General features: G+C 39.1%; 2 protein-coding genes across 2 annotated transcripts in view; one reads left to right on the top strand and one right to left on the bottom strand.

The window, feature by feature from the left end:
• Window positions 1-24,891, top strand: part of LOC142341466 (bromodomain-containing protein 1-like) — a 284,999-nt gene that overhangs the window by 164,841 nt on the left and 95,267 nt on the right. The window lies entirely within an intron of this gene.
• The window catches only part of LOC142340672 (bromodomain-containing protein 1-like), a 78,093-nt gene that overhangs the window by 41,093 nt on the left and 12,109 nt on the right, over window positions 1-24,891 (bottom strand). Inside the window, exons 3-7 of the mRNA XM_075391363.1 lie at window positions 18,053-18,272; window positions 17,430-17,698; window positions 16,444-16,789; window positions 11,649-12,207; window positions 10,837-11,054 (exon numbers count right to left, since the gene is read on the bottom strand). Of these exons, the coding sequence (XP_075247478.1) occupies window positions 10,837-11,054; window positions 11,649-12,207; window positions 16,444-16,789; window positions 17,430-17,698; window positions 18,053-18,272 (1,612 nt within the window). The remainder of the gene's footprint in view (window positions 1-10,836; window positions 11,055-11,648; window positions 12,208-16,443; window positions 16,790-17,429; window positions 17,699-18,052; window positions 18,273-24,891) is intronic.

Raw genomic sequence — 24,891 nt, 5'->3', positions numbered from 1 at the left:
GACGCCTACAGCACAAGCAATCTGAGCAAAAAGCTGCAATAGTTTTTGAGTTAAATTCGTGAAGGATCGAAAACTATTCACCCCATTGAACTTGAACATCTCTAACGAAATCAAAGATCAGAAAAAGCAAATTAAGTAGCGTAGCCGCCTATTTGACTGGCAACTGACGCTTCTGATCTTTTGGAGGAAAGCTAGAACACTAACATAGCCGATAGCTAGAACAACTGTGAAAAGAATTGCGTGCCCTATAATATTTACAGAAGATCGAAAGCTTTGAAAACAGAAAAATAAGAACAAATAATTTTTTAAGATCAAAATAGCTTATTTCATTTGCTAATCATAAATATTATTAACAGCCTTCACTAAAAGTCATTTAATGACCTTGAAAGAGTTAAGAGTACCTTCAAATGACTTTCACTTTATTTTTAGTGCGTCATTTAGTGTCGAGTGAGCGTCAGACTACGAATGAATATAAGAACCAACTAAACGCAATTTAGCTAGGCCTAGCTTACAGCGTTTCATCTATAATAAATAGATAATAACCCAAGACATTAGAAAAAAATGAGTCCCTTCGTTAAAAAGCTGTACAATAGCTCAAAACTCAACCTATCCTTGTATAAATTTGGCAAAATTTTGGCCAAACTGCTCACCTTATCATGAGTGTTCGAATAAAATCATTTTTTTACAAGCGAGTTGGATTTCCAATATGATTTCCCGACATAAAAGTACTGAAAACAGTTCTTAGAAAAATCGGATTTTTCCGTTTGTGCTTCCCCAGCTTAGTGGCTGCATATTATTTGCTCCCCCAGACACGAGCCATGTTTCTTTTTACAAAATGAGTTACTGTGTAATAGCACGTGATTAGTAATTTGGGGTGTGTATAACGTACTGGGAAGAAGCACAAACGGAAATATCCGAAAAAAAACCAATTCCTCACAATCAATACGTGCAGTGCTTAAAACGCCAACAGATATCAAAATCAAAGTTATTTTTTGAGTTAATTTTAGACCAGCAAACACAGGCCAATAAAGAAAACACAACCAACTAACTTACTGAATTGAAAAAGTTATCAACAATCGCGCATAAAAGATTTTCTAAATTAATTTAAATTACGTGTTAAATTACAAGTTTTATTGCGCGAAGTTATTTTGTTGAGTACATTTAAGTGTCGCGTAAGTTTACTTAAAATAGTAAAGTCCGATAATTCTACTGACTTCTTCTCAATGACAGCATTTGGGCGCGTGACGTAAAAATATGAATAACAAATTGAACTTTGGGATAGAAGTGAACAAATGTAAAATGAAAAAAAAGTCAGACGCCTAAACAAAAAACTAAAGAGTAAAAAGCATACAACTTTGCTCGCATTACAGCTTCAAGAACTAAAATAGTCTCAACCTATCTGCTGGACACGCCTTCTAAAATCTGCTGGAAACGCCATGAAAAAAACAACCGTCCTTGCGTCTGCAATGCAGCTATCCGAAAACCAAACGCAACGAGATCACTTCGTTTCTCAAAGTGAAGTCCAATATTGACCAATGAATTTTCAGGAGGTGAGACAAACTCAAAAACGAAAAATCCTTTTGCATCATTGCTAATCTCATAGGTACTGTGGTACGGAAGTACCCGTCAGGAACTGAAACAAAGACTCACCTACTATTATAAACACTACTAACACCTATATATTATTATACTATCAACTCATTCGGGAATCTGTTCAAACTTTAGTTCGTTTCATTCAGTCTCAATCACTTGATGACTCAATTCAGTTGTACGCAGTAAACTTTCTATCACTTGTCTTAACACCTATGTAAATTCTAACATCTGTACACAGCGATGACAGGTATTGTCTGGTCTCGCCTCTATCTCTCTACGCCGTGAACTTATTCACCGTTTTTTGCCTGAATCGTGAAAGAAAATAGTTGAATTGTGAAAGCTTTAAAACTGCTCTTTTATTCATCCTGACATGGCGCAGTCAGCAATAGCTAAATCCCCAATAGGGGTAACACTATATTGGGACAACGGACCACAACCAAATATAGTGTGGGAAAAATGGTTTGAAACAGTAAAACTGGCCATAACAGCCAAGGAAAATATACAAGTAGAAAAACTACTCAGACCCAGACCACAAAGCGCAGAACTCGATTACCCACACGAGCCCTGTTATGAACCACCCACATCAGACGAAACAACAGCCGAGAAAAGGCAACGAGAACAGCGCAACATCAAAAGAAAAGTTGACTGGCAAAATCAATGTTTAGCAGTGGAAGACAAAGGCCCCTACATAGACAACACCCCGTGGGACGAGGCCGACACAAATAAAAAGCCTCATTTACCTTTCCCTAGGCCAAGAGGCTACAAACATATTTCACCAAAGAAATCCCCACACGGAAATGTCGAAATGCACAACAGATGCATTTGTCGAACAATTAAAGGAAACATTCAAAGAAGTGCGATACGAAACATTTGACCGCTTCCAATTCTTTAACTGCAAACAAAAACAAAATGAATCACTGGAAAAATTCCATTCAAGAATTAAACAAAAGGCAGCACTCTGCAATTGGGAAGCCCTCGAAGATAGTCTAGTAAAAAGCATCTTCATTCAAGGCATGAGAAATCCACAAATTCAAATGGACGTATTATCGGAAGACCGAGACCCGATCAGAACACTACAATACGCACTGGCAAGAGAAAGAGGCCAAGAAAACCGACAAAAAATGACAAACACAAGTAGATCGCAATTCGAACTAAGCCCACAAGGATCCTCAGACGTAAATACATAAGACTCAACAATACACAAAACAGACAAAATATACAACAACGTACAGGTATACTACAAACTCCAAAATCAGGACCAATTCCAGATTGCTGGAAATGCGGATACAAATTTATACCCGGGCATCTCAGTAATTGCCCAGCAAAGAATGAGATATGCAGGATTTGCAAGAAAATAGGCCACTATGCCAAAATGTGCAGAGCTGAAATGCCACCCCGACCAACACAAAAACCACCAATCAGAAACAACACACAAAACAGAAGCACAGCATCGACCAACCAAAACAACAATTACAATCCAAATTCAAGAAGAGTAAGAAACATTAAAACAACTTCTACAGAGGACTTATCAAATGCAGGAAGCAACAAATCAGAAGAAGATGAATCCATCGACCCAGAGAGCGCATGCTATATAAGGGAAATGATGGAAGATTGGAACACAATCAATCTAGTTAAATGGGACTGGAAACAAACAAGGGTAAACAAGATACATAAAACCCAAATGGGAGAATATTGGTTAGAGACCCAATCGGGAAATTGCAAGATACATTGGTTAGTCGACACAGGAAGTCCAAGAAGCTTCATATCACAACAAACAGCAAATAATTTGATAAACAAACTTGGAAAGGAAATACAAAACAACACACCCAAACTAGGAGAATTTCGATGCTTCAACAACAATAAAATTAAAATAATCAGTACGCTCAATATACACCTCTCGTCAGAAACTCAGTAGCAAAAGATTGTGAAATACTGGTAGTGCCACACAACACCGTGAACCTACTGGGCAGGGACATACTACAAAAACTGGGGATCCACCTGACACAAACAAAACAAGGTGAGAAAACAATTAATTTCATCAATCCGGACCAAAAACAAATAACACACAAAATTTTCAAAAACTTCCTACACTTATGCACCCGTTTGGGAAAATCAAAAAACCACATAGCCAAATCAACATTTAAGCAATACTACAAACCAACACAACACAAAGGAGGAAGGGTACCCATCCACCTAATTGACAAAGTCGAAAAAGAACTAAGAAAAGTAATAGAAGATAAACAAATAATTAAATTAGAAAAATGCTCAGACGAGTATTTCATAAGCCCGGTAGTGATCACTGTCAAAAGTGACAACTCTATCAAAATAGCACTCGATTCAAAAGAACTAAACGAAGCGATACACAAAAACAAATACCAAATGCAAAGCATTGACCACCTAGTGGACACCATATCCAAAAAAATTAGCGAACAAAAAAACAAACCAGGCACATTTTACTTCTCAAAAATTGACTTAAAATACGCATACAGCCAAATCCCACTACACAAAGACACACAAAAACACTGCAACTTTAATATCCTGGGCGGAAACGCCACAGGAACATACAGACTCATCAATGGCTTTTACGGACTCACTGACATGCCTGCAACATTTCAAAAAGCGAGACTATACATTAAACAAAATAAATTCAGCACACGCATTTTTAGATGATATTATAATTATCACTAAAGGATCCCTAGACAACCAGGAAAAAGAAATAATGAAAGTACTGTCTAGACTAGACAAAGAAAATCTAGCCATAAGCCTTCATAAATGCGAATTCGCCCAAACGGAAATCACATGGCTCGGTTACAGAATAAGCCCGAACGGGATAATCCCAACCGAAAAGAAAACAAAATCCATCTCAGAAATGGACCCACCCCACACGTTAAAACAACTTAGATCATTCATGGGTAGCATACACCATATGATAAAATTCATTCCCAACCTAGCAGAATTAACAGCACCCCTGAGACCATTATTATCAACAAAAAACAGCATAAAAGGTTCCAAGCTAAAATGGGCAAGCGAACATGATTTAGCATTCAATAAAATCAAAACCGCAATAATACATATTATCGAAAATAAACACTTCGACACAACAAAACCCACACGGGTCAGATGTGACGCAAGTAAAAATGGACTTGGAGCGTGCTTAGAACAATATTTAAACAACAACTGGTACCCAATAGCATACGCTAGCAGATTCTTAAATAATAATGAACAAAAATACAGTACCAACGAATTAGAATTATTAGTGGTCGTATGGTAAATTAGAACATTTCAAATATTACCTATACGGCTCCAAATTTGAACTCCAAACAGATCACCAAGCACTCCTTTCGGCCCTAAAAAACAACAGGGGAAACAAAACATACCAAAGCCGCCTGACCCGTTGGGTAGACAGATTACTACCTTTTCACTTTACAGTACAACACGTACCAGGAAAAAAACATGGGATTCGCAGATTACTTTAGCAGATATCCGATCTCTCCAGCACCCCAACCGCTCGAAAGCGACAAAAATTATGTAGTAAATTTAATAAACACATTTAAATACACACTAAAGAACGCTCTAAGAATTTCAACCAATCAGAATGCGCAAACAATAAAGCACAGAAAACATGACGTAATAAAGACTAGTAAGCAAAGCAAACAAAGCAGACACGCTTTGCCAAAATTGTTGTTCAAATCAGTCGCACTCGTGCAATCACTCTAAATCTTCTTTACATAACATTTCTTTACATTCTATAAAAACAATTCCACATTCAAATTACTATAATTCGCACTTCCATCAAACTTCAAATTCAAATCATCCCACAAATTCCAACGTATTCGTTTTTACCCGAAATAAACCATATTCTAACACCTTTAATAAGCCAATCTATAAACGCCCCGGAACCAAAAAGATGAATCCCCTTCAAGAAAATACTACCGCAAACAACCAAACCCAACAATTAAACCCCCCAAGATCGGTCACTATCCCAACACAAACAGACATCGACAATAACCTAGGAAAAGGATTAACCCCTCTAGAACCCACTCGGGCAAAAAACCCCTTTGATAACACCCAATCGGAAGACAACATCCCATTATCGAATTTACACAAAGTAATGAACGAAAATTTTATATCAGAAGCGATTAAATTAGATAACCAGAGCAACCGGATCCGCAAAATGATCCAAAACCCGGACTGGCTCGCACTAAAACACTACTCCCGCTATTGGCATACACTCAAAAAAGACCTATCCGTAAATGAAAACGGCTGTATCCTTTATGACGGCAAACTTTATATACCTTCTAATTTACGCGATATTGCACTACAATCAATCCACAAAACCCATACGGGACAGGCGGGAATGATGTACATGGCGCAACTCATCTGGTTTCCCCGCATACACCGGGAGATCGTCATAATGGCACAAAGATGCAAACCGTGCACAGCCATTGGTAAGAACTTAAAATCAATTATTCCAAAAAATAAACACACACATCTAAACAATCTACAATAACCTAATGAAGAAGTACAAATAGACTTCACAGGACCAACACTAGACAATAACAAAGACACATACATTCTAGTCTCGGTAGATAGATTTTCTAGATACCCCCACGCAAAGGCATAGCACAATTGCAACACTGAAACAGCAATTTAATTTCTGAAAAGTTACATGACATTCCACGGCATACCAAGATCACTAAGGTGCGACCAGGCACAGGCGTTCAAATCTAAAAACTTCGAAATTTTCTGCAAAGATAACAACATTAAATTAATCCTAGCCCCAGCAGGAGATCACAGAGGGACAGGATTAGTCGAACGTATGATACAAACAATAAAAAGACGACTCTCGGCAATAAACATAGATCCCAAATGGGACAAAGAAACATTAGCCGATAAAATCACACACATAATAGAAAACATTAGACTGATTCCCAACACAACAACACGCATCACTCCGTTCGAAGCACACTTTGGTAGAACAGCAAACACACAGTTAAGGAACATACTAAAAAAGCCAAACCACAAAAACTTATCATACAATAAAGCAAAGAATTTCCATTTAGACAAGAAGAAACTGAAGCAGGCCATGCTGAGCGAGGCAAGCATCTGGAATCAAGATTCTGACTCTGAGCCCCATCTGGACATACAATACCAGTCCCCCGGCGCCGAATCAGACTCTGACGAAGAACCCCTGGCCACAAAACGCGCACCCACGGCGCAAAAACGTAAGACCATTTCTCCCATAAAAATCGTACCCGACAAACTAAGCATTACATTCGGAGATAAAACAACAGTATTAGTAAAAGAAAGAAACCAAGTAGCAAGAAAAACAATAATGCGCAGAGTAAAGGAACCACGAGGCACACTTAAGCCACTATGGAATATAATCCCGGACGGGACAATAACAAACTACACACCCCACCTAATCACAATCGACACACCAAAGAGAAAAGATACAGTAATCAGAAAAAGCGACATAGCAATAGCCACTGAAACAATCCGAAATAAACCTAGACTGATAGACTTCGTAGCGTGCAAGACCGTCGGCGAATATAAGAGAATTAGACAAAAAATTAAGAAATTCTATTTAGATGAGAAGAAACAAAAAGAGAAATGGGCAGCGGAGCAGTCAACACAACAACAGGAACCCCAACCGGGCACAAGCAGACAAATACAACAAGCCGCCACCAAGCCAACCAAGAAAGAAACCTCAACAAAACAAAAACAAAGGAAAGGCAAAGCAGGTAGCCCCAGAAGAAAACCACAGCAGCCTACAAAAAGAATACACGTCCCAAATTCGAAACCAAATCAAAACAGGCAGCACTAGCCCAGTCAAAAATCGAACAAGCGAAACGAAGGCAACAACGATACTCCTCCATTGTAAGCACTGACCTGGACAGGTGGAACAACTCGGATACGGTAGAAGTCATCAATCTAGTATCCGATTCACCATTACAAAGCCCGATAACAATAGTCACTTCAAGTTCACCGAAAGACTTTATGCACACCCCTAACAAAGGCCGAGGATCCGTCGAGCGAATTGTGCAAAAACTACCCATAAACAAAGACAACATGGTAGAAACTCCTTCCGCACCCGTTCGGAACATAGATCAGCTTATACAACACAAGCACGGAACCCACCCGGGACATACAACAACAACAGCAACCAACCATTACACAGACCAGCCACAACATAGATGACGAGGTACCAGTAACCATCCTCATAGAGTCGGACAGCGACCACAACATCATGCCAGAGGAACCACTAACAGCGCCAATCACCGCAGGACAAGAACCCCCACCCACGAGGATAGCAAACAAGGATACCAACATTTCCATAGAGCACTCACTGTCTGACGACGAGAGATGCAGGAACCCGGACCACAGTGATAGCCCGCAGTCGAGCTACAGCACGGCCCCTTCGGAAATCCCGCACCGCACAACCCTAGAACAGAGCCCCATTTCATCATTGGACCCAGAGGACGTTGACCACCTCAACCACATTTTTGACATATAAATGCCGAAAAACTGAAAAAGGGGGAGTGTGGTACGGAAGTACCCGTCAGGAACTGAAACAAAGACTCACCTACTATTATAAACACTACTAACACCTATATATTATTATACTATCAACCCATTCGGGAATCTGTTCAAACTTTAGTTCATTTCATTCAGTCTCAATCACTTGATGACTCAACTCAGTTGTACGCAGTAAACTTTCTATCACTTGTCTTAACACCTATGTAAATTCTAACATCTGTACACAGCGATGACAGGTATTGTCTGGTCTCGCCTCTATCTCTCTACGCCGTGAACCTATTCACCGTTTTTTGCCTGAATCGTGAAAGAAAATAGTTGAATTGTGAAAGCTTTAGAACTGCTCTTTTATTCATCTTGACAGGTACAACAAGGCAAAATGTAGCCCGCAAATCAACGAAAAGGCTTACTGACCCCTTTCTTCAATGGGATTGACATAGGCAGAGAAAAAAACCATGGGAAATCTAAACATAGCTGGAATATAGCCAGAAAATACATGCCATAGCTTCGTAGAGCGAATTCTTATAACACCAATAAACAAAAACCGGTCTCAATTTGAACCTTGCTGTGAGCTTAAAAAGACTTTAAAAAGACTGAAGTTTAAAAATACTTAAGCGTTGATTCTAAATACTGTCCCCAAATAGCTTTCAGATAAAATGTGGTGAAGTCCTCTGACCTTAACTTTCCACTTTAAAGCAAGCAAATTGCGACAAAGAGGAAAACTCCTTTTGAGAGTGAGACGAATCATAATTGACTAATAATTTACTCACTCACAAACTAACTACAGTAAGTGAAAAATAAAATCACCCGCGCAAATCCGACTAAAAACTGCATAGATGAATTTACAACAATAGAATTCAAAAGAGTGTGAGGCCATATGATCTTAATAAAAATCTTGACGACGATATAAAAAACAGAAAGCCAATAATAACTTCACTCAGCTATTGCAGATATTAAAGCATTTTACTCTTATTTGCGGACAGTTCTAGCTACACCAATAATAGTACAGAGTGCCCCTACTTAACTTAATGCAATTACCTGCATGACCTCCATCTATCAATTGATCTGAGCTCGTAGGGAAGTGCTCACGACTTAACACCCTCAAGCTCTAATAATTATTTCGAATTCAAGGCGGAATTCAGTAAGGAGGGCTTCAAATTACGTTAACATAGCCGGCAGATTGCCGGAATAGCTGCGAAATAGACTTGCGTGCCAGATGGAAAAAGATACAGAAGTGAGTTGATAAAAGTTATCGCCGCCGCCTATAAAACTTACAAGTTTATTTCAAAGGAGGTTGTTTTTGGGTGCAAAAAAAGTTTCCCTGTCGCGTCTCGAACCGGCGATCTCCGGATTAACAGCCAGTCGCCTTAACCACTCGGCTGTCGGACCATACAATCTGCTTTCTTACAATCAACTTTGTTTTAGGAACAGATTCTGTTTCTGAATAACCGCAATTTAGTCACGCAGAAAGCGTGAAATCAAGCGCGAAAAAGCCATTTAAGCAGTGACGAGACAGAATGTTCTAGAACAAATGTAAAACGAAAATAAAGCGTCAGACGACGAAACAAAAAAAAACCAAGAGCACCGCAATATAGCTACGCTCAGCTTACAGCTTCGCAGCTATAATAAGAGATTATTATATGACACTATTAAGTTTTAAAGCAAAAATGGCACCAATTTTGTCACATTTTTCCTTTGACTTCTAGAATCTATTCCGTCTGTTACCCCCAGCTGAGTGGGTGCGTATTATTTGCATCCCCCGATGCACGTGGAATATTATTACAATTATTTACTATGTAATGACACGTATTCTGTAACTGAGGGATGCATAAAGTACATGGGGGGGGGCACAAACGGAAAATATCCCACTTTTAATGACAAACTGCCGCCATCTCAGTTCAGCTGCTATGTAAAATTGTGAATGAGAATTAAATTTAGATTACGCAAAATTCGAAAACGTTAAGTGTGATAAAAATTAAAAGTCAAATCGATCAGACACAAATTTTGTTCGAATGAACAAAAGACATGTCTACAAAAATTCGTTCGAGAGCAATTAAAAATTGCCCTTGACAAATAATGGAGGATCTATTCTGAGGACAAAGTCAACTGGGTTAGACCAGAAAACGCTTTAGCTATTTAAAACATAACCGACTAAACGTCGGAGAATTGCTCTCGAACGACTAGTGGGAGCTCTAATCAATTGCAGCCTGCTCCAGTCGGGGGAGTCTAAATGGGACTAAGAAGTTGAATAGCGGGCATCGAATAACCACATTAGAGGTTAACATACCACTGTTAAGATTTAAAGTGAAAAATGGCACCAGTTTCGGCGCACTTTTAATTTGACTTTTAGTATTAAATTGCCGCCAATTGAGTTCAGCTGCTTGAAATTGTGATTGAGAGAGAATTTTAGATCACGCGAAACGCAAAACGTCAAGGGCGTAAAAGTCACTCGAAAAGTCAAAACTGTCAAGCAAAAATTTTGCATAAAAAAGACACACACGTTTACAATAATTGCTATGAACTTCGTTCAAGAGCAATTAAAAATCGCATAGAAGAAGACCAACAGGACCCAAATTATTGCTCCAAACTTTGTGAGAGGAATTAAAAACAGCGTATCAGAACTTTACGAATCACTCGCCATTCTGTTTTCAGCCATTTCAACACAAAAATTTATTTGCTTATACAGATAATGTTAACACAACTCACATTATCATTCTCGCATTTCTCCAGAGCAGCCTTCGCACTGTGCTGCTGTTTCTGCAGGTGAGTCATATGCAGTCTCTTAATCAGAGGCAGACCATTCAGCGCCTGTCGCCTCAGCAGCCAGTAGCTAGTCAGCCGAGTTAGAAATTGCACTTTGTGGGGGAAACTCACTCGCCCCACAATCTGCTCATACTTGTCTGCCGAAATCTCCGGAAGCGGCACTGCAACACATAAGGAAATTTTAGATTACAGAACAAACTGAATTTGTTAAGGCATGCGGAGAATAACAGATTAACTAAGCGGAAATCCTAATTTTGAAATCTCGAAATAAGAACAAGATTGTAAAGGACTTTATAGCCTCTCATGGCAATTTCGATATAAAAGTTATATCTGAAGTGATGGTTAGGTGACTCTGCTTGAAGTCACTGAGAACTTTTTCGTCACGTAACCATGCTTAAAACACGAAACGCGCACGTTTTAAAATGACGGAAGTCAACTTCTGGCCAAGTAGGAACTACTGGCACTGCAGACTTTCGGCATTTTAAAATGTGCGCGGGAGTGTTTTAAACACTGTTAGGCTTTCGTCTGTTTTTTGATATCACAAGTATGGGATCTTTTTCGTTTGTGCACCCAGTATTCTATTCAACCCCCCTCCTCCTTAAAAAATACGTACCAAACAGATAAGATCCCAAGTTTACAAGTCACGTCGAACTAGCCAACCAAACTTTAATAAAAACTCTCATTTTATATCACGCTATTTGAGAGGATAATCGACAAATATACTAAAAATAGAAGGTGAATCATGATCCTCCCACCTTGGACTTGAGAAGAAGCCTGGGACTTGTTCTGCGCAAAGATCTGCTTCAGCTTTTTCGAGTTCTTTGAATCTTCAGGCGCAGCAGAGTTGATCAACGGCTTCCTGTCGCTATCTGCAGGGGTATGCAAATCACAATAAGCCACCTTCTTGACATTAAACAATGTCGGACTGTGATCTGAACTGTTAATTGGCTCCAGTTTTATATGAAGACCCGCCGACTGACCACAGGCAATGTGAAATGCAGTGAAACAGTTGTTCTTACTACATTGCACGCAAGCTCCCGCGTTTCGCTTCTTACATATATAGCAGCATAATTTAAATCTAGCTGCCGGAATGCTTTCGAGGTTTTCAATTGGTTCCAGGAAAACCGCATTTGCAAATTGCACTTCAGGGATCCAAATTGCACATGAGACGTGGCACCACTTGTTTTTGGACGTCTGCTTGAAAGCCCCAGTCTTCATTGGGCACAGTTGGCACGTAACTGGTTGTGCTGGTGATAGGAGACACTTGCGACACACCCATTGGCCTTCGGGGATGTAGGGTACACCGTAGCATTCCTGTTAAATTCCCAAATGTTAAATAGAAACTCTTCGATAGGCAAAAGAGAACAAAAACTCAGCAAACAATCAAACAAAACAAAGCCGGTACTGTTTATTTTTTAATCAATTTTTGTTCGTTCCAATTCATTTACTACATATTTACAGCATCGTCAGCTAAATGCAGGACAATTCAAAACAATTTTGGTTCAAAGTTTTTTTATTCAACGATTCTTTCCTGGAGATAACAAACGAATTTGCACCTATGAAAACCTTTATAGCCTCGAAGCCTAAAAATCCAAAATGGCTCTGCAACGAGATTAAAAACTTAAGAACACAAACAATTGACGCTCATCGCAAATGGAAACAATCAAGAAAACTGTTGTTTGGACAAATTCATGAAACTTAGTAATAAGTTAGATTTACTCATCAAAAAATCTAAAAAGCAATAATTTCAAAACATAGCCGGCCGATTGCCGGAATAGCTGCGAAAGAATAGACCTGCGTGACATATAATAGAGATAGAAACAGATCTAACTTGAAAAATCGACGCCGCTCAAAAAACTAGGTAAGAACATTCAGCGATAAATTAATAAAGCTTGTTAAAATTCATTTCGCAGAAGCCTCTTATTAGGGACCTTTACTGCACAAATGCGTTCCTTTGACCTTAAACAAATTCAAACTAAACTTAAGTTTTAAAATGCAAAAGTCATTTTATTGAGTGAGTTAAGTCACGTATGATCAAAATCTAATCACGCAAATAACCTAAAAACTTTTGCTAAAGCGAGTGAGAAGTGACGTCATGCGCGCAAATGCCATTAGTGAGAGGAAGAGGTCATTCGGAAAATCAGCTTTGCTGTGTGAACAAATGTAAAACGAAAAAAGAGCGTCAGACGACGAAATAAAAAAAACCAAGAGCACCACAATATAGCTTCGCTCAGCTTACAGCTTCGCAGCTATAAAAACTTTTAGTAAATGCGTTGGAGACTCAAGACAGACATACAAACTACTCAATGGTAAAAGCATTCGTAGTCAAAACATTCCCTTCAGCTATAATGGAAAGGTAAAAAGATCAAAAAAGAGATGTTGCCAATTGTTTCAACAAATTCTTTACAGGAATAGTAAAAATGTCGCAGACAATATTCCTCATCATCCGTTAAAACCAATAGGGAATCAAATAAAAAGTATGTACCTGTTTGAATCTTATGAAAGTGAGGTTATTGAGATCAAAAATAGCTTGGATAATAAAACATCATCTTGTCAGGATGAAATTTGCAATGTGTTGGTGAAAACGATAGGTCAAACAGTAGCGCCGTTGTTGACATATTTAATCAATCTATCATTCAAGAAAGGAAAATTCCCCGGTGAATTAAAAAAGGCAAAAGTTTTACATCTTCATAAAGAAGGTGATAAAACTGATGAAAACAACTATAGACAGATATCTATATTAGTGATCTGGAGCAAAATTTTTGAAAGAGTGATGTTCAATAGATTATACCATTTCTTTGAGAAGTTCAGTTTGCTAACGAAGAGGCAATTTGGTTTCCGCAAAAAAACATAATACCATTGATGCTGAAATTCATCTAATCGAAAAAATACGAGCCAATAAAAACCAATCAATTATAAGTTTCTTTTTGGACCTCTAAAAGGCATTTGACACAATATATCACAAAATTTTGTTATCTAAATTTGAATCCTATGGTGTACGGGGTAATGCACATGAATGGTTTCAGTCATACCTAACTGGGAGATACCAAAGGGTCGAATTAAATGGCGCTTCTTCTTGGCTACCAGTAAACTGCGGGGTCCCTCAAGGATCAATTTTGGGTCCTTTGTTATTTATTATCTATATTAATGATCTACCCTCATGCTGCAAAGCTGGAGAAATTACACTATTTGTTGATGACACGAATATTTGCTCCATAGGACTTACACAAAACGAAATTCAATCAGATTTAAACGAAGTAAGCAATTGGCTGAATTCCAATAAATTGTGTTTGAATATTACGAAAACTGTGCAAATGAACACAGGAAAGATTGCTTCCGGAAATACCTATACTCTTAATGACTGTTTAATTTCTTCTAAGCCTGTGTGTAAGTATCTTGGTATACGTTTGGATTATAAACTGTCTTTTGTTTCACATGTCAATTATGTTAAAAAGAGACTCGGAAAACAGTGCGGGATTATATCTAAGTTAAGACATTATGTTCCTAGGGGGCAGTCAATACAATATTACAAAAGTAAAATTAGCCCTATCATCCAATATACATCCATAAACCAATATTTTGGTTTATGGATGTATATCCTATTCCTCTCTATCAAAAACATATCTTAAGAAAATTTTAACATTCATTTATTTTCGCAAACGTGTGGATCACAGCGAAGATATATTTGTTTCAAACAAAATTCTTACGTTCTATGAACTGCACATCTATGAGCTTTTGAAATTTGTTCTAAGGTTTTCAAACCAATTGCATTCTGAAACGTTTTTGAATGACCTATTTGTATTTGAAAAGCCAAAAATTACTAGAAGTGATGCTTTCTGCCTTTTGAATGAACCATTTTATAAAAGTAAAATTTAAAGGTGCTCAGTGAGATACAGAGCTGCTAAGCTGTACAATGTGCTTGCCAAGCAAAACTTGTTTGAGAGCTTAGCAGGATATACAACAAATGAAATTAGCCTATTATCATAAATTAAAAGATTTCTATCTACTCAATAATCAAGAATTAGTGAAACATATTTTCGGCTTTTAAGCTGGTAATTTTCCTTACCTTTATCCCGCATGCTAAGGGAGTCCCAGATAGGGATGGCTTTTCTGTGGAAAAAAATGACCCCTGTAGCGTCAATAGAACGCGAATTATGGCATTTCTGTAAAATTTTGAGTGCAAAATTGCAAAAATTTTTTTAAAAATTCTGAAAATTTAATTGATCGCTAAAAGCAATACATGTTAGGGTAAGAACACTGGTGACTCTGGCATGATAAAATAGTATGGCATCATACTTAACAGAAGAACTAGACTAAACCCATTATCCAGAAAATATTTTTTTTTCTTTATTTTTGATATTTTTGGATATTTAGATATAATAAATTGTTCATTTGTAGGGCAGGAATTAGCGGACCGCTCGTCCCGTTGCCTGTTCCCCCCCCGGGTCTCTTAAATTAAAATGTTTATATATTATTTTGTTTATTATTTACACCGGAGAAATTAATTCTCTTTCTTTTATCAGTTGAGAGTCTTCGTCGTGGAATGAACCTTTAAACGATAACTCTACAACAATCCAACCTAAATTAGTTTTTAACATAACCGACTAAACGTCGGAAGAGTTGCTCTTGAACGACTATTGGGAGCTCTAATCAATTGCAGCCTGCTCCAGTCGGGGGGAGTCTAAATGGGAATAAGAAGTTCAATAGCGGGCATCAAATAACCACATTAGAGGTTAACATGCCACTGCTAAGATTTAAAGTGAAAAATGGCACCAGTTTCGGCGCACTTTTCATTTGACTTTTAGTATTAAATTGCCGCCAATTGAGTTCAGCTGCTTGAAATTGTGATTGAGAGGGAATTTTATATCGGCGAAATGCAAAAAGTCAAGGGCGTAAAAGTCACTCGAAAAGTAAAAATTGTCAAGCGAAAATTTTGCATAAAAAAGACACACACGTTTACAATAATTGCTATGAACTACGTTCAAGAGCAATTAAAAATGTTAGTAAATCTGGAAAGTAACCAGAACAGTTCATTTATTTTGCACATGTACATCAACACAATCGAATTCATAACATTTCTATCAACCATAACTGCAACATTGACCTGTCGGCTACATTTAGCGGCAACTATTTCAGAACCAAATCAAAAATAAGCCCCCGATGTTGGATCAGTTGTTCTGAAACGACTGGCGAGTGGCTACCCTCGACAATAGCTAGCTGCGGCCTAGGGAGGGGGGTCGAGCTCGCAGGGTTAAGGAGGGATGGAAGTCACACTCTTAGAACCGCCTTTAACAACAAATTTATGTCCCCTCAAGTTTCTGTGAATAGCAAATTTAGAGACCAGTTAGGCGTATAGCTCTAAGAGAACTTAATGCTCAGCAACTTAATGCCCTCTGGGCTTTACCTGTTTATTCCGTTTTTTAGGACGAAAAGTCAAATGGTCAGACGAAAGAAAACTCTGACGAAAAATTGCATTAAAAAGAATAATATATTTGGTACAAACTTTGTTGGAGATAAACTAATTAACCAGCAACACAAAAGACAGCAAACCTGGTGAACTGGCAGATTGCACATGTCACAAAAGAGAATGACGTTTGTGTTGTTCGCTTCACCATCTTGACAAATAGAACACACTGCATCATCTTCGGGTTCCTCACCCCCAACGCCACCCGGGCCACCTCCTTGCGAACCCAGGTTATTGGCCACGACGGAGGGATCCAATCTCGAGTCTTTCTCCAGGCGATCCATGAGCAGTTCGAAGTCTTTGTTTGACACTTCTGGTAGACACTTTTGAACTCTGTGCTCACTGTTGTATAATCTGAGCCATGCATAGTCCAGATCATCCATTACGTACTCAACTTCTTTGTCCAGCTCTTCGGAAGTTTTCTCTTTATATCTGAATGATTATAAAACACATTTAAAAACCCACTTCATTGATTCTTTCTTAGAGTTTACATAGATAATGTTGTGAGGGAGTGACGAGCATAAGCACTAGCTCATGTCAACAGTAAACAGTATTTAAATTCAGACTTCGAAATCATAAAATTTGGAAAGTTCTCTTTGGTCATTAACGAAAATCAACGATAAATTCTTATTTATGGACATTAAGGAAGAATAATATCACTCTTTAGCCAATAACGCCAAAACACTGCTGAAAACGTCACTACAAAAACGTATAGAACTGACTACATTCAAAGAAAATCATTACAGTTATAAGAAATGGTGATGCACAGAATTGAAAAAAAACTTTTCGTAACTTAACTTTTTCGTGGAGAATTATACGCGATTAAATTGAGATAAATAACTTCATATTCTTAAGAAATTAACAACACTTTCAGGTCAATTTGTATATTTTATTTTGTTTATTGGCAACCCAGACTTCTTTCTTTTTCAAGAGCATTCATTGTCAACCAAACAACCATCACGACCAAGCAATTTTTCTCATCGGAATCATATAAATGGATTTACGTAGTAGGTCTCCAACCCCCTCCCCCCATTGCTACAGAGGTCGCTAAAAAGTCAACGGCCATACGTACTCTCGATACTCTTTGGGCACGACATGTGGTTTGGAATGAATAACTGGAGGGTTCTGGAACCATTTCACTTCAGCTTCAGGTAACTTCTTCATATCTTTCTTCACTGGCTTCTTAGACTTCATTGCACTTTTGGTTCCCTTCGATTTTGAGCCTGTGGACTTTGACGCTGTAGTCGTGTCAGGGGCACTTGATGAGTTTATCTGTGTCGTTGTGTCCGCAGGCCTCGGAGGGTCAATAAATTTAAGCTGCAGTGGTTCGTCAATCTCAACCTAAAAAGGAAATCATCAAATGCCATTGATAGAATATGATAACTGCGCTGAGTAGCTTATTAGATTGATCGAGCCAACACCGATTACGCCAACAGCTTCGTATTGCATCAATTTTGGTTTCAGTTCATTGCAGTTGATTTAGTTCCCGCTCACTTTCTACCTCCATTTAATTAAACAAACCTTTAGTCTGTTCTATAATTGTAAAAAATCAAGCCAAACTTTGACCGGCAATGGGTCGGAAATAAACGGATATAATTTTGGATAGAACTCAATTATTTTATATTTAGATCATCTGTACAAAAACTCGTAATCGCACTTTTAAATGAAAACTTTTGGATGCCGTATTTCCCTCACCCGATAGCTGCGGCTGTTGACTTGGAACATGGCCACTCTCAGAGACTCCTCATATGTCATGTTGTAGTGGGCAGCTGACGTTGGAGACAGAGTGTTGTTTTTACCATTTCCACCTGCCCCATTATCTTCGTCATCTTCCGTAGTGTTTCCAGCTGCCATAGAAGATCTTGATGCGCTCTTTCGGCTGTTGCCAAAACGCATTCTACCTCGCTTCTTTTTCCTGTAGCAATCACAAAAAATCTCTTTAATAAAAACAAAAACTGCGCAGGGAGAAGATACGTCCAATTATCATGAACGCTTTAACCAAAAATTTTATATACTTCTGAAATTTTGAGGGTAAATTATTGATTAATTCAATTTTTTGTGGTAAAAGCTATACAGGAGGCAATAGAAATGGTGTCATCTGGTAGCCAGCAAAATTCCAGTTTGTAGCATCTGTAGCCAAATCGCTCTCAACATTTTTTTGAATAGAGGAGACATACTATAGAAGGAAAACCTTAGCATCTGCCAACTTTCGCATATTTGCAGTTAGCGAGATAATATCTCAATCAAAATATTAGCGTTATTTCAAAAATTCAACTGAACAAAACCAAATAACGTCTGGTGAGTTGCTCTCAAACGACGGGCGGGGTTGGCTTCGGTAGTACCCAGGTGGGGCTCAGAGATGCTAGCATTGGGTAGGGTTGGAAGGGCTGGCCGAGAGGGGGTCCAAACCGCCAGGTGGCGGAGATTGAACTGCGGGGATCATTGACATGGGGGGAACTTGTTGAGAAAAGTAAAAAATCAGAATGCAATTTTACATGGCAATCTCCTTTGATTGTTACATCAATCGACGCATAATTATAAAAAGTTTTACAACACTTTATTTGGAATAACTGCCAAGCTTCCTTACAGAGGAATTTCAGATAGAAATTAGCCAGTTTTCCGTAAGCAGCTGCAATTTAGATCCCAAGTGAAATTTACATTTGCTCATGTCTCCAATTTTAAGCAAGACTTTGGATTGTGAATTCAATCACACATAAACCGACTAACATCGAATGAACTAATTTCGAACAATAAACAGGGCGCAATTAAATATAGGGGTGTAAATTGGAAAAAATTTTGGGTGCAAAAACTGGGACCTGATAGGTGTTCGAAACCCGACCTCCTGCATAGCAGTCAGACATCTTTAACGCTAAGCTACAACCCTGTTGTTACTCAACAGCTACCAATCACTTTTATAACAAAAAACTTCATTTCAGACCGAGAGCAATTCGAATCAATCAAAATGAAGAAACGAAGCTTGAAAAAGTCATTGAAAAATTCAAAAAGTTTTAGGAGAAAAGTTCAAAAGTAATCAAGCAAAAATTTTGCATAAAAAAAGCAACGCGTTTACAATAATTGTCTCAAACTTCATTCCAGAGCAATTACAAACTTTATGAGCAGGTTGAACACATTTCACGGGGAACTCAAATAAGAGCTGCTTATGGAGATCTGGCCAAACTGAACCCGAATGATCTCTGAGAGTACTCTTGTCAGTTTACTCAAAATAGATCTACTGAATTTCTCATGATTATGCTCCGATTGAAATAAAAATCAAAAGCAGCAGCCGAATTTATGTCGACTAAAGCCGGCTCCTGAAACAAGCAGTTTCCAATGTAAATATTCATTTTGCGCGTTTACTTTGTCAGCGAGTGTAATCAATTGGGTAAATAAAATGCTTCGAGGTGTAAAAACCGAAACTGTGGTATTAGCTAACTCCATACACTGCAAAAGATTTAGAACTCAGAGGAGACGAACCCACTATCTCCAGAACCAAGATCAGGCATGCCACCAAAGCTCTGCTGAAGTAGGAACTTTGTTAGCAAGATATACCACAAGCTGATTTATTACATTAATCCTTTCTCAAACGAGTTGGTTTCACGCAATACAAACTCCAACTCAACTAAGGGTACACACAACACATGGTCAGAGCCACTTATCTAAGCTCTAACAATTGTAACCCAGTTGTGGTATTAGCTAACTCCATATACTACTAAAGATCTAGAGCTTAGAGGACTCGAACCTACTGTCTCCAGAATTGCGATCAGGCATGCTACTGTTGCACCAAAGCACTGCTGAAGTAGCAACTTTGTTAGCTTAATATACCACAAGCTGTACAAAGAATGTAAAACTTAATTACTTCATCTACAATTTCATTGATAGCATTAGATGAGCTTGCATCCGGCTCAGTACTCATACCTCTGAAAAAAATCAAATCCGCAAAAACATAAAACCTTTTTTAAACCAAAACATAACTTATTTAACGCCATTGATTTAATATTATTATCTAGTCGAGAACGCGGATCGCGCACAGAAACAAAAGTCTTTCTCCTACTGACGATTCTAATGTGTGAACAATGATAAAAACACATAAGTATTGTATTTAGTAGCTAAAAAAGGCTAAGCTACATCGTTAAGTTTCTGAGAAATCACTGTTTTGTAATAGTTCGAGGGACCAATGGCGCAAGCTAGAATAGCAACAAGGGCCTCTTTTTCCAGCTACGTGGACATGTATTGATTACAATAAAGACTTTACGAAACGGAAAGACAGCGTAATGAAATGCCAGGTGGAATGACCACTGTAGTACGAAATGCCTGAAGATGCCAGCAGCAGTTCATGACTATGTGTCTCAAACATTTCTATTACGATGCTACTTAAACTGAACAGTGCACAAGAAAGACTCTATTAAAGGAGACAAAGAGAACCAGCCCACGAGCTAGAACATTCCTGAAACAGGGAACGAATTAGATAAACAATTAACGCAATGAAGTAGAAACGCACGAGGAACGGCGAGTAGAAACGCAAATGGAACGGCGAGTGGAAACGCAAAACGATCCACGAGTGGATCAACGAGTTGAAACGCACGTGGAAAGGCAAGTGGAAACGCAAGTAGAACCACATGTGGTTGTCTCGGAAAGTTCCAGCTTTCTCTTACTGATGATTCTCATGAGTGAACAAAGATACAAAAACATAAGTGTTGTATTTACTAGCTTAAAAGTGCAGGGTACATTGTGTAGTTTTTAAGATTTCTTTGTCTTGGAACATTTCGAGGTACCAATAGCGCAAGCTAGAATGGCAACAATGGCCACTTGTTCCTGTGAACCAGATGCGAGCACATGTATTGACTGCAAAAAAGACTTTACCAACCCGAAGGTCCGCGTAATGGAATGTGACAGGTGAAATGACCACTGTTTTACGAAATGCCTGAAGACGCCAATAGCAGTTTATGACAATGTGTCTCAACCCTTTGTAATATCGCGCTTTCTAAACTGTACAGTGAAAAAAAACTGCGACTAAAGTAGACAAAAAACCCGAGCCCACGACCGAGAGCACCCCTGAAACAGGGAAAGAATAGATTAAAAAATACTTAACGCAATGAAGCAGAAACGCAAATCAATGCACGAGTGAGAAAGCGAGCGGAACCGCGTGTGGAAACACACAAGCAAAGGCGAGTGGAAACGCAAGTGGAACTACAAGTGGAATGCTCCAGCTTTCTCCTACTAATTATTGTAATGCATGAAAAGAGATCCAACACATGTGTTGTATTTAATAGCTGAAAAGTGCTATGGTACATCGTGTAGCTTTGAGTTTTCAGCGTCTTGGAACAGTTCGAGGCACCAATGGTGCAATTTAGAATGGCAACAATGGCCTCTCTTGTCCCAGTGAACCAGATAAGTATACATGCATTGATTGCAAAAAAAAATTACGAACCCCAATGTCCGGGTAATGGAATGACAGATGAAATGACCACTGTCGTATGAAATGCCTGAAGACGCCAGCAGCAGTTTATGACAATGTGTCTCAACCTTTTGTATTATCGCGCTTTCTAAACAGTACAGTGGATAAGAAAGCTACGATGAGAGCAGACAAAGACCCAGCCCACAACCGAGAGCACCACTCAAACAGGGAGAGGTTTAGACAACAATTAACGCAATGAAGTAGAAACGCAAATGAACCCACGAGTGAAAAATCGAGAGGAACCGCGTTTGGAAACGCAAGTGGAAGCACGAGTGGATGTCCTGGAAAGCTCCAGCTCTCCTACGGATCGTAATGAGTAAACAATGATCCAACACATGTGTTGTATTTACTAGCTAAAAAGTGCTAGAGTACATCGTGTAGTTTTTGAGATTTCAATGTCTTGGAACAGTTCGAGGCACCAATGGTGCAATTTAGAATGGCAACAATGGCCTCTCTTGTCCCAGTGAACCAGATAAGTATACATGCATTGATTGCAAAAAAAAATTACGAACCCCAATGTCCGGGTAATGGAATGACAGATGAAATGACCACTGTCGTATGAAATGCCTGAAGACGCCAGCAGCAGTTTATGACAATGTGTCTCAACCTTTTGTATTATCGCGCTTTCTAAACAGTACAGTGGATAAGAAAGCTACGATGAGAGCAGACAAAGACCCAGCCCACAACCGAGAGCACCACTCAAACAGGGAGAGGTTTAGACAACAATTAACGCAATGAAGTAGAAACGCAAATGAACCCACGAGTGAAAAATCGAGAGGAACCGCGTTTGGAAACGCAAGTGGAAGCACGAGTGGATGTCCTGGAAAGCTCCAGCTCTCCTACGGATCGTAATGAGTAAACAATGATCCAACACATGTGTTGTATTTACTAGCTAAAAAGTGCTAGAGTACATCGTGTAGTTTTTGAGATTTCAATGTCTTGGAACAGTTCGAGGCACCAATGGTGCAATTTAGAATGGCAACAATGGCCTCTCTTGTCCCAGTGAACCAGATAAGTATACATGCATTGATTGCAAAAAAAAATTACGAACCCCAATGTCCGGGTAATGGAATGACAGATGAAATGACCACTGTCGTATGAAATGCCTGAAGACGCCAGCAGCAGTTTATGACAATGTGTCTCAACCTTTTGTATTATCGCGCTTTCTAAACAGTACAGTGGATAAGAAAGCTACGATGAGAGCAGACAAAGACCCAGTCCACAACCGAGAGCACCACTCAAACAGGGAGAGGTTTAGACAACAATTAACGCAATGAAGTAGAAACGCAAATGAACCCACGAGTGAAAAATCGAGTGGAACCGCGTTTGGAAACGCAAGTGGAAGCACGAGTGGATGTCCTGGAAAACTCCAGCTCTCCTACGGATCGTAATGAGTAAACAATGATCCAACACATGTGTTGTATTTACTAGCTAAAAAGTGCTAGAGTACATCGTGTAGTTTTTGAGATTTCAATGTCTTGGAACAGTTCGAGGCACCAATGGTACAAGCTAGAGTGGCAATAGTGGCCTTTTGTTCAAGTGAACCAGATGCTCGGACATGTATTGATTGCAGAGACTTTACGAACCCGAATGTCCGCGTAAAGGAATGTGACAGAAATGACCAATCTTGTACGAAATGCATGAAGACGCCAGCAGTAGATTATGACAATATGTCAACCCTTTTTAATATCGTGCTGTCTAAACTGTACAGTGGAAAAAAAACTACGATTAAAGTAGACGAAAAAACCCGAGCCCACGACCGAGAGCACCCCTGAAACAGGGAAAGAATAGATTAAAAAATACTTAACGCAATGAAGCAGAAACGCAAATCAATCCACGAGTGAGAAAGCGAGCGGAACCGCGTGTGGAAACACACAAGCAAAGGCGAGTGGAAACGCAAGTGGAACTACAAGTGGAATGCTCCAGCTTTCTCCTACTGATTATTGTAATGAATGAAAAGAGATCCAACACATGTGTTGTATTTAATAGCTGAAAAGTGCTATGGTACACCGTGTAGCTTTGAGTTTTCAGCGTCTTGGAACAGTTCGAGGCACCAATGGTGCAATTTAGAATGGCAACAATGGCCTCTCTTGTCCCAGTGAACCAGATAAGTATACATGCATTGATTGCAAAAAAAAAATTTACGAACCCCAATGTCCGGGTAATGGAATGACAGATGAAATGCCCACTGTCGTATGAAATGCCTGAAGACGCCAGCAGCAGTTTATGACAATGTGTCTCAACCTTTTGTATTATCGCGCTTTCTAAACAGTAGTGGATAAGAAAGCTACGATGAGAGCAGACAAAGACCCAGCCCACAACCGAGAGCACCACTCAAACAGGGAGAGGTTTAGACAACAATTAACGCAATGAAGTAGAAACGCAAATGAACCCACGAGTGAAAAATCGAGTGGAACCGCGTGTGGAAACGCAAGTGGAAGCACGAGTGGATGTCCTGGAAAGCTCCAGCTCTCCTACGGATCGTAATGAGTAAACAATGATCCAACACATGTGTTGTATTTACTAGCTAAAAAGTGCTAGAGTACATCGTGTAGTTTTTGAGATTTCAATGTCTTGGAACAGCTCGAGGCACCAATGGTACAAGCTAGAGTGGCAATAGTGGCCTTTTGATCAAGTGAACCAGATGCTCGGACATGTATTGATTGCAGAGACTTTACGAACCCGAATGTCCGCGTAAAGGAATGTGACAGAAATGACCAATCTTGTACGAAATGCATGAAGACGCCAGCAGTAGATTATGACAATATGTCAACCCTTTTTAATATCGTGCTGTCTAAACTGTACAGTGGAAAAAAAACTACGATTAAAGTAGACGAAAAAACCCGAGCCCACGACCGAGAGCACCCCTGAAACAGGGAAAGAATAGATTAAAAAATACTTAACGCAATGAAGCAGAAACGCAAATGAATCCACGGGTGAAAAAGCGAATGGAACCGCGTATGGAAACGCACAAGGAAAGGCAAGTGGAAACGCAAGTTGAACAGCGAGTGGATGTCGTGGAAATCTCCAGCTTTCTCCTACAGATTATAGTAATGAATGAATAAGGATCCAACATGTG

Source organism: Convolutriloba macropyga, chromosome 6 (assembly GCF_964194025.1).
Source record: "Convolutriloba macropyga chromosome 6, txConMacr16.3, whole genome shotgun sequence".
Classification (NCBI taxonomy): domain Eukaryota; kingdom Metazoa; phylum Xenacoelomorpha; order Acoela; family Convolutidae; genus Convolutriloba; species Convolutriloba macropyga.
This window is presented reverse-complemented; position numbering and strand designations above follow the sequence as displayed.